General features: G+C 49.7%; 1 protein-coding gene across 1 annotated transcript; it reads right to left on the bottom strand.

Annotated features, from left to right (window-relative positions):
• Positions 1–9,196: 9,196 nt before the first annotated feature.
• On the bottom strand, positions 9,197–10,380 carry LOC135993310 (basic proline-rich protein-like). The gene is made up of 2 exons (XM_065643105.1): positions 10,154–10,380; positions 9,197–9,674 (listed from the first exon to the last, which is right to left on the bottom strand). Exons 1-2 carry the CDS (start codon positions 10,378–10,380, stop codon positions 9,197–9,199), a joined length of 705 nt encoding a protein of 234 aa, XP_065499177.1.
• Between the last annotated feature and the right edge of the window lie 642 nt (positions 10,381–11,022).

Below are 11,022 nucleotides of genomic sequence, written 5' to 3'. Positions count from 1 at the left end.
GAATGGTCCTAAGGCTTGCCTGAAGTAAACATAAAAAAGATCCCATTGAAGTAAGCTAAAGATTCAAAAACGTAAATATAGAAGAAGGAGAGGGAACAGTTAAAATACAAGGTCAGATAAAAAAAATAAAATTAAATTAAAACAACAAACAAACAGCGACAGAGAAGGTTCAGGCCTTTCAGAAGCTCAAGTCTTTAATTCTTTGTCAGACAAACTCTCCCTGATTTCAGTGGGAGTTTTGCCTTAATGAGGACAGCAGGATAGGCACCAAATGCAGGTTTACTTCTTATACTTGAATAACAGCAAGACATAGCAAGATATTCTGTTGTTGAGAAAGAACATGCATTTTTGAAGAAGTACGGATATTAGGGGCCAGGCAGTATAAACGTAATTGCTACAACCAGCTGAGTTACACCAGTGTGCATCAGCTGACAATAAGGTCTTTTGTGCTGGAAAGAAAGGAAAAAAAGATTAAAAAACTGACTCATGCCACCTTGCAAATAATCAAATTAAAGGTCCAGAATTATTCCACCAAAGTTTCCATTGACTTCAGTGGCAGTCCAGAAAACAAGCAAGATTCTTTAGTCCTTCTTATAAAAAAATATAAATACAAAAGTGAATGAGCGACCTATTTATTTTTTATTAGTATTGCTCTTGCTGAAATGCACCCATCTGGTTCACAGAACTATTGTTTGGTTAGACTGTTTGTGAGAAAGTATCTTTCCCATAAGTTATATTAATACATTGAGAAGAATGCATAAGATAAGCACATTGGAGAATAAAATATTCTTCTCAGCTTGGTAAGCATCTTGCTCATCTGATGAACAAGATGAAGACTCTGTCTAAGTAAGTAGCGGCCTTAATGGTGCGTGTAGAAATCATATAGCTATTCTCCCCTTTATAAATCATAAATTAAAGGACCTCTCACTGAAAGAGTAATTGGAATGTGGGTAAGTCTAATGCAAAACCTCCAATTTAAAACCTTTTACTGTTTTATATGTCAGAACCAGGAAAAGACAAAATACCACAAGTAAAATCTGTAGAATTACCAATAAAAGCACCAAGGCAGATATTCTGTATGAGAACTAGGAAAAGCAGAAAATTATTCTGTCTCCAGCTGATCACATTGCACACAGTAATAATATTTATCATCAACAAGATTTTGCAAGCATACCATTCTTACACATAATACGGGAAATATCATGTCAATTCTCCATGACGTATTAATGAGAGGTGTCCCACCCAAACCAATAAGTCCAGGACATGCTCAAAGTTGGATTCATCCAGCCACTGACTCAATCAGATAACCAGCAATTCTCATATTTTGCACGGTTACATCCACCTGTTGATTTAGAGATTACAGGTGGGAGCTGCCTTATTAAAATTGCTCTCCAGCTTAAAAATTCAACACACCTAACAGAGGGAATCGAGAGAAAAACAGTCTGGTCTGCTCATCAATGACAAAATGATAATAAATAATCAAACACAATTATTATTGTTTGCAGGGCTAAAATTATGGTTAAAGAAATTCATTGCCATCTGTAAGCTTGTTAAAGTTGATTACAATTTTCTCATGCTGGTTTTCTTCCCAATGCTTGAACAATATTGTCTATTTTTAAATTTAAAAAAAAAGCTGCCTGAATAATAAATTGTTTATCCCAAGATAGAACAAACCATAGTGACGAACTTTAAGAATAGTTACTAAATTAGAGCCGAGAATGAAAAACAAGTATTTTCCTGTTCAAGGTTTTCTTTTTAATGTGTTTTTATTTTTAACTGGATTGAGTGCTGATTACAGAAAATTCAAGGCTACCCGGACATCAGACTGCTCAATTGACTGAAAAGTTTGATGACTTCTCTAAAAAGTGAGGTCTGTGCGTGAAATTAAATCAGTATCACTGCTCTGAGATAACATGGGGGGGGAGGGGGGAGGAGGGGGGGAAAGAAGGGAGAGGTTAATATAGCTTATTAAATAACGTTAAATGAGATCAAACACGACGTGCAGGATTCAGGAGGGCTCTGGGAGCTCCGGCTGTTTCCCCAGGCTGCTTATGCAACCTCGCTCGCGCAGGCAGTGCAAGGGCCTGCCATTTTATTACATAAAATAGCCCAAAAATACAGCCAGGCAGTCATGAGCTCCATTAAGCGCTGTGTTAGAGTTTCCGTACCAGTTAGCATCTAGAAATTTCAAGAAATGATCAGAAGGACTTACCAGTTAGCGTCTAGAAATTTCAAGAAACGATCAGAAGGACATTGCTGAGTTGGGGATTGTTGCTTTTGTTTTAATAGCAATGGATCTCACCTAAAAGCTCGCAAGTAACATCAGCATGAGCTATGTTTGAATACATTGTGCTTTGACCATCGCTTAAGAGAACAGCATTACAGGCTCTGGTTTAGCACAGCCATAGTAAGTATTATACAAGCTGTGGTAAGCATGACCTAGGGTTTTAAAATCTGCCTTTCAGATGATTAAGCAAATTGTCTGGTTTAGTAAACGGCAGTCAACACGACGTTATTGTTTTAAACAGTGCTGAAGTGCAGTGGATAGCTGAAGAAAATTAATTTCCAACACCTCCTCATGTTCTCCGTTCTGAATTCCAAAGCCTGGTCTCGTTCAGACCGATAAAACAGCGACTACAGCAACACCAGGCCAGGGAAGACGACCCCCTTGCCCCGAATCCTGTCCCTGACAGGGGCAGCAAAGGCTGGGGAAGCCCGCGCGAGCAGGGCAGGCCTGGAGCAATATTACAGTCTCCCAGTGGAGACTTCTTCAGCCAGGCGTCATATCTCGGTATTCAATGCCTCTTGGTGGGGTTGCTTCTGTGAATAACACCATTGCTTTCTGAACCTCCTTGAACCCAGGAAGATAAGGCTGCCTGGCCTGGCCACGCCTGCACAGCTCAGTAACGGGACACCAGGAAGCGAGCTTGAGCACCGTACCCTGCTTTTTGTGGCACCGCTGATGTTCTAGCTCATGCCCTGGCTTTGCTTTGGGGCACTTCAACTAGCTTCTTCCAGCTAGCTCTCTCCAGGGCAGGTGTGCTATAAGGGGGCCAGCCCTGGGCGGTGAAGGTGAAAGCCACCAGGAGCCCCTGGGCCTCGGGAGCCTAGAGGGAGCTGGACACGGACCCACTTCATTCAGCACAGCAGATACAGCCAGGGGGACCACCTGGCTCGGCACCTCCTCTCAGCCGTGGCCAGACAAGGTTGCTAAGGGGCAAGTATAGAGCACAAGGCAAACCAACCACGATATTTACTCAGGATACTCTGCGAGCTTCCAAGAATTTGCAGCTCAAAACTTCCTAAGCCAGAGGCAGTGGTTTTGTGTTTAATAGCCCTTGATGGATTTCTCTCCCATGAACTCATCCAGTCACCTCATTAGCTGATGTAACCTCTCAGCGTCCACATCCTGTGGCGAGGAGCTCGGCAGCCTGACCACGCCACGTGAAGAGCCACCTCCTTTTGTTCCCATCCCCACAACTGCCTGCTTCACCCAATGCCCGCTGCTGCTGTGATCACTCATTCCCACTTTGCCTTCTCCATGCTTTTGCTTAATTTCACCGATTTCTGTTGCATCGCTTTATCAGCATCGTCACTCCTCAGGCAGGAGCCGCTCTGTCCTCCGATGCCCTTTGCTACCTCCCTCTGAATCTCCTCCCTCACCATTATACACCTTTGAGATGGGGGGGATCAACAACACATGATACAGAAGATGTGGGCACGCCACAGTTTATACAGTGAAACAATGGGGTTCTTTTTTATTGTTTTCCATCCTTTTAAAAATAATCCCTAAGGTTCTATTCACCTTTTTTTTTTTAATTAACATCTGAACATTGCATTGATTTTTTTTTTCTGAGTTGTCTATGGAAGATTTTGTCTAAGCTTCTGCACCTTCAGTGACCCCTAGCAATGAATTACTATTATTATACATATGCTTACATATGATTATACATATCCTTTCTTCTATTAACTTTCAACCTGACATACATATTACACTCATCTGACATGAAGATACTCAAAGAGAAAGAGTGATTGAAATGTCCCAGTAGATGATGCTCAGCCATGCTAGCGCTTCTTATATGTTTTGAAATGACAAAGAGGTTTCATACCCAAAATTCCAAATTTCCATTCTGATCTCAAATGTACATACACATCCATTAGATTATTTTCCTATATCATCATTTCACTTGGCTAGACATCTTCTATGTTATGCACAGATCCCTAAGAACTGTGGTAAACCAGCTGAAAAACACCTTCTGTCATAATCGAGCCAGCAAAAGACCAGCTGTTTTACACAGACTTGTGCCCAAGCAGGAGAAGATGAGATAACCTCCTTGTTCTCACCATTTACATGGTCATTTTTGGAGTATCTTGGAGCTCTGGGAATGCTACCTGCTGCATAAGCACAGAAGAAAGAGGTGGCATTGCCTCAGAGAGCTTGCAGGCAGAGGAGAAGATAAGGAACAGCAGGCAGGTACTGACAGAGCGCGGAGCAATGCATGTGGCAATACTATTTCCCAGTGACAAAGGTCCAAGCTCACCAGCGACCTAACTTTTATGAGAGTTTCATTTTTACGAAGTAACGGGTGAATTTTCAGACTGAAGCAGGATTAAAACCAGCTTTGGGGGTGCAAAAGGCTATTCCTCCCAAACGTGGCAGGCAGCATGCAAGAAATACTGATCTTTGCCATGGTACTTGGAACAGAAATATCTTTACTGAAGTGTAATTAAACACAACATTTTGTTTGGACTGAGTTGTGCTCTATGGTTTGCCTTCAGGGGAAAGTGGCACAGAAAGAGAAGGGTAAAAAATAGTACTTACCCTTCCACCCCCCCAAAATGTACAATTGAATTTATGTGTACAAGTCCAAGAAAGCTGTACCCCCAAATCCCTCAGCCCGATCTCTGACATCCCTGAGCCACTGCAAGATAAATGCAAAGAGCGGAGACTAAACCATGTCTGCAGTTTCTTAGCTGCTTACTCAGAACACAAGTCCACAGGACCACATCCCTTCTCTCCTCCATGTCTTTCCTGTCTGTAACTCTTGTATTTCTGAATTCAGCTGGCAATATACTAATATATATATATACACACTGTTTGGCCCATAGCTGATCATGACAAAGAGTAATGGCTTTAGTCCCTCCCAAAAAGCTGTGAAATACCAAAAGCACTGCTACATAAACAAATCCACCAACAGCTATGCATTCTGCTAAATACTACTACATGGTGTTTCTCTTTCAGACTCCAGTAATCAGACTCATAAAGTCAGTCAATCAGCTGATGCTGATTTCTGACGAATTAAATTAGCTAAAATACAGATATTCGCACTGCCTTAGCCTAGTTTTTCAAAAACAAGTTTTAATAAGATCAAGGATCAACAGAAAGCTAAACCAAATCTAAGAAAATGACTGGTTTTTATTTAGATCCCGCTACAAACTCTGCAACTCAAGTGCATCTGCCCTAAGAGCCTGAAAGCAAAACTATAAACACGACTGAAAGTTACTTAAATTCTATAGTGTCCAGCTTAGAAAGAAAAGCAATGAACTGCACATAAAACACATATTTGGCTGTCATTTTCAACTGTATGATATTTACAGTCATCAGTTGTATAGTGATGTAAGTAATCTGATTGCTCAAAACTTATGGTTGAGCACAGGCAATGATTACTTAAATCGTTATGTTTGCTGTGCAAAATGTCCTATCCCTAAAAAACTGAGAGCTACGAATCAAAACCATCAGTTTTTGATCTTAATTTTCCTACTCTGTATGAATGTATTACAATGCAACATCAGTTACATGATTACATACTATTTTTTCCCACGGGGCTTCACTATTTTGATGTATTGTTAATATACCGAGCTACAAATTCTTCCTTCAGTTTAACAAGTGGAAAACTCAGCCTACCGCAGCAGTCACCAACTGTGTTGAGTCCTTTAGGTCCACAGCACAAAAAACTAGCGTGAGACTTCACTGCGGCAAAGTTACTATGCTGCCCATGGCAAACCTAGTGAGTGCTAGGGGAAGGTGGGCAGACACCACGGTGGAGGCCTGAGACTGGCCCTGGTGCCAGGTCCTGCTCCTTGCGGTGCTCTCTGATGGTGGTGTACAGGATAAGGAGGAGAACAAACACATGGGGTCAGCATGACTCCAAAGCCTGGGCTCTACAATGGAGATAGCTCCCCTCTAGGTCCAAGGTCTGTGACTGAAGCAACAACAGTTGGTCCTCATGGTGAGGGGACAGCAACAAGTTCTGTGAGGGGATCAGGGGAGGGGCAAAGAAGTAGAGGCAGGGGCTAAAGAACACAGTAGGTTGTGTAAAGAGGGAGATGAGAAGGATGAAAAAGCAGTAGTACCATTACCTAACCATTGAACGACTGGAAATCATTGCTTTTGTAGGCTCAGGTCTCCTGTCCCTCTCCATCACAACTCTCTCATTACCTTTTTCTGCTCACCACTCCTTCTTTTGGTCTGGGTTTCCCATTTCTACCTACAATTCCCTGCACCTTGTTCCCTAGATTTATCATCTACGACCCCATCAAGTCCTTCACCTTAATTCAAAGTTCCTTCTGTTCACTTTCCTCATGCCTCCACCACCAATACTTCTCCATTCTGGTCCCACCATTTCTTCTCACCATGCACATGAATTAAGCAGTTTCCTCCTCCTTCTCCACCCTGCCTCTACATCAGCAGGCACACCCTGCCACCGAAGACACAGCCGAGACAGTCTTCAGTGCTCCCTCCTTTTGGTGCTCACCATAGCAGTAGCATCTGGGAAGAATAACTGCGGGAGAAAATCCACTCAGTCCTTCAGCCACCAACTGAAGCGCTCTCATTCTTCCCAGGAAGACAAGAAGTGGCTCAGCTCCTAACAAGGCTGGGGTGTCCAGCGTGCTCCATGCTGAGAGCATCTTCAGTGAGTGAGTGCAATGGTCAAGCCCTCAACATTCCTCCACTGAGCACACACACAACCTGAGCATTGTGACAAAATGATAACGGAGACAAATTCTGGAAGCTTTTCATAGGCTCAACATAAGGCACACCCCCATGGCAAGACTGATCCCAAGCCAAGTGTCTTTTCCCTGCTCTAAACACGAAGCCACAAGAATTCAACAGCCTCCATGAAAGTGTTTCTCAACAAGGTCAAAAAACACAGATTCACAGAAAAAGAAACATCAAGGTCTCCTAATGCAGGGTGATGTACACCTAAACCATCTTCATCAGTTACGTGGCCAAATAATACATTTCCCTCTAACCACGTTCTTGTAAATAGCTGAACCATTTCATCTGAAACTTCCCAAAGAGAGCAAACACTCAACCTGGAAAACGTCAGCCTAGTTTTAAGCTTAGCAAACACACAAGCACCTGAAAGCAGAGCATTGTACTGGAAAGCACTAGATGATTTTAACTGTAGACAACATTACTGCCTATGATGAAATAACAACTCCTTCAAGTGCTCTCGCTTGCTCTAGGCTAGAAAACGGGGTAATAGTCGTAATTCTGCAAAGCGTAGTCTGTGGGTTCAATCCTGCACACGCGCAGGGTGGCACCTTTTATTCAGGAGGGAGAGCAATTTTAGGCAAATCTGCTGTCTCCAGGCGTCGATGCAGGGCACAGAAGTGGTGCCAGCTTGGGGAATCACCCTGGTCTCAGATACCCAGTTCTGGAAAACCTTTGTTCTCACATGTTCAGTAAGACAGTGTACGGTTTGGCAATTATGTTCTCCAAATATTCCTGTTTCCAGGCCATCCCTGCTGAGCACATCCGTGTTGAGATTAATCTACAGACATGTATGCAGGATTGGGCCCTCTGCCAGCCAACAGCTCTCAGAATCAGACACAGATCAGCTGGCTTGGTCTGGAAACTGTGACCACTAATTATTTGGTATCACCAAACAAACTAAACCCACGGTGGGATACAGATTAACATTTCACACCTGGGTAAGTAAGTGAGAATTTTCCACTTCAAGAGGCAACCACTTGTTGAGCTGCGGGTTTAGGTTAGCCGTGCCTGTCCAAGGGAACCCCGCAGCCCTTCTGGAGATTTAGCACCGTGAAAAGCTTCAAGTTCCTCTGCTGCCTGTAACGCTTATAAGCGCTAATTATTTCTGAGTCACCCGAGTGAAAGTAAACTGCCATCCTGAAGACAGTTAAGGAGTACGGAGGAAAGTTTCTGGATGAACGTGCTTGTTAATTGACAGATCAGGCTGGTGACCATCGAGGAGAAACACCACCGCACAACTCTTGGTGAATGCAGTCCTGTGCTGCCGCTCAGCCGTGGATTTAACGTGTCCCCCCCGCCGCCCCGTTCTGCACACTGAAGGAAGGCAAACACGCGGGAGCGCGGTGCGGGGCTGCAGCAGCAGCGCGGCTCCACGGCACATCACACACCCGCGGCTCCCACTCGGAACCCATGCCCATTCAAATATCCCACTGGTCGCACTGAAGTTTTCCTTGACCGGCCACGTCACTGCCCCTGTGCCAGTCTGAATCCTAAACGTCAGGAAACCGCCAACCATGCCGAAATGGGATGGGGACGGGGGATAGACCGGGGGGTATTTAATTTTTCCAAAGGGAGGGGCCAGCCCGGCCGGGGCAGACCCGCCGCACACGGCGCGATCCCCACGGAAACTTTCCCGCGGCAAGAGGGGATGCCACCCTGCACCGCCGGGCACCTTCGCCACCCCCGCGGGGCGTGGGAGCACCGGGTAGGGAGGGGAGCTGACCCCGATCGCCGCTGCCGCCCCCCCCCGGGGGGGGTCACGCGTGGGCGGGCGCCCTGCGTGGGCGGCGCGGGAGGGGAGGGGGGCCGCGAGCGGGCACCCCCCCGCGCAGGTTGCCGCGGGTGGGCGCCCCGCGGGGCGGAGGGAGGGCCGGGGCCGCAGGGCAGCGCGTTACCTGGGGAGCCGGTGCTGCGGGAGCGCGGCGGGGAAGCCCCAGCCGCCGCTGCTGCTGCTGTCCGCGGTGGCCACCTGGGCGCGGGAGCCGCCGCCGGTGCCGCTGCCGGCGGTGCCGCCGCCTGTGCCGCCGGGCTGGACGCCGCCGCTTTTCCGGTGCCTGCCGGTGCCGCTGCGGCAGCGGCCGCCGCTGCTCCAGCCGCGCAGAAGGCCGGCCTCGGGAACCGGCAAACTCTTCCTCGCCGACAAGGAGCCGGGGACGCTGCCCGCCTCCTGCCTGCCGCCGGTGCCGGTGTCGTGTCTCATGGTGCGCGGGGCCGCCGCATGCCGCGCTGCCGCCGCCCCGGGCGCCGCGGGACCCAGGCGCGCCGGGGCCAGGGGCTCCGCCGGCAGCGGGAGGCCGCCGGGAGCCCGGGCTGCTGCGGGGGGAGGAGGAGGCCGGGGGCCGGGGGGGCTGCTGGCTGGGGCTCCCGCTGGGGCATTAAGTTGGACGCGCGGCCGGGAGAGGCAGGGCGGGCGCGGGGGTTGCGTGGCTGATAGTTCTCCGCGAAGTTAGAGCCCGGCGGGCGAGGCGGGGGCATCCTCCTCTCCGCCGGCCCTTCATCGCCGGCCGCCGCCGCCGCCGCCTCCCCTCGCCTGCCCCCGCCGCCGGGCCGTCGCCCCGCGCCCTCAGCCGGCGGCGCTGGGGGGCTGCGCCCCGCGTCCCGCGCCCATGGGCGGCCGCGGCCCCGGCGGCTGGCGGCGGCTCGCCCGCGCCGGCTTCCTCCGCCGCTCGCTCGCCTTCCCCGGCAGGGACGGACGGGGGGGAGCCCAAACCGGAGCCCGGCGCGCAAAATGGGTCAGGGAGGAGGGAAAGAGAACCCGGTGCTCGCCTCCCCCCTCCCCGCGGTGGGCTGCGAGAGGGCCGGGCTGGGGCGGTCGGTAGCGAGAGGGCTGCGGAGGAGCTCTCCCTCCCCGACTCCCTGTGCACAAGTGCAGGGAATGTTCCACTGACCTACATATTTTTCCAAACATACGTGACCTTTTTTTTTCTCTCGTTCTGTGGGAGGAGACAGGCGAGGATCCAAGAAAAGGAGAAGCTGGAAAGAGAACGAAAGGGGGAGCAAGGAAAAATAAAATAATAAAAACCTCAACCAAAATGCCAGCCCCGCATCAAGGATGGATTCACAACGCCTCGAGCAAACCCCAGCGTGCCTGCGTTTACATATGTCTTTAGCGACATCCCAGCGCTGTACCGGCGGCCGCCCCTATAGCCTGACCCCGGGACCCGCCGCCACGCCACGTTATCCGGCCACGGTGCCACCGTCCCCGGCTGAGCCCAGGTGGCTGGCCGCCGGTTCCCGGGACGCCCCGGCGGGGCCACGGTTCGGCCCGGCTTCCCTCGGCGGGCTGGGGACACCCTCCCCGCACTGTCCCGGACCCGGGGGGTGACCCTGCCCGCTCCCACGGGCGGCGGTGGTGGCGGGGGCCGAGCGGGACACAGCATCGCGCTGCCTCGGGGCAGGTTCCCGGCCTCCCCGGGCACAGGCGGGAGCTCCCGATTTGGTTACGCAACGCGCACCGGCAATTAGAGCAAAACCTTGACAGAGAGCGCTTTTTTTTTTTTTTTCCTTGTTGCAAAGTAGGTCATTCTTTTTATTCCCCACTTTGGGTTGTTTTTTTTTTTTTTTCCTAATACTCCTCCTGCAAAGTGGCCAGTGAGAGATAAGGAAGTGTGCTGAAGCCTGGGAGGAGCTGTTGATTCGGAGGCTTGCTTTCGCCTCGCCGGGCATTCCTGCCGACTTCTGACGGCGGCAGCGAGTGGGTTTTGGTGTGTCCCTTCTCCGCCAAGAAGGGCAGGAATGGCCGAGGAGCGTGGGCACGTCTGGGGCGCAACTCCCTGGTACCCCCGCAGCCTCCCAATTTTCGCTTCCCCCACAGCGCTGCCCGCCGGCTATTGCCCCCCGCCCGCTGCCGGCCATGCACCGCCTTCGCCCCCGGGGCTGCGGGCCCTGCTGCTTCCACCCGGCCAGCCCCCCTCTGCCTAATGCTATGCCAAGGAAACACCTGGAGCGGGCACCTCTTCAACCCGCAAAAGGGGTCTCCTTCTGGGATGGTGTATTTGCTTTTTAGGATAGTTGCCTTTTTT

Source organism: Caloenas nicobarica, chromosome 1 (genome assembly GCF_036013445.1).
Source record: "Caloenas nicobarica isolate bCalNic1 chromosome 1, bCalNic1.hap1, whole genome shotgun sequence".
Taxonomy (NCBI): domain Eukaryota; kingdom Metazoa; phylum Chordata; class Aves; order Columbiformes; family Columbidae; genus Caloenas; species Caloenas nicobarica.
Note: the sequence above shows the minus strand (reverse complement) of the source record. Positions and strands in the feature narration are given on the sequence as shown.

Bases quoted from the DNA above. Each gene is read 5' to 3' on its own strand.
- LOC135993310 (XM_065643105.1), bottom strand. From the start codon at position 10,380: ATGCTGTGTCCCGCTCGGCCCCCGCCACCACCGCCGCCCGTGGGAGCG. The intron at 9,675-10,153 runs GTCAGGCTATAG...CTGCCGGGGAAG, and splicing joins GCGTGGCGGCGGGTCCCGGG to GCGAGCGAGCGGCGGAGGAA.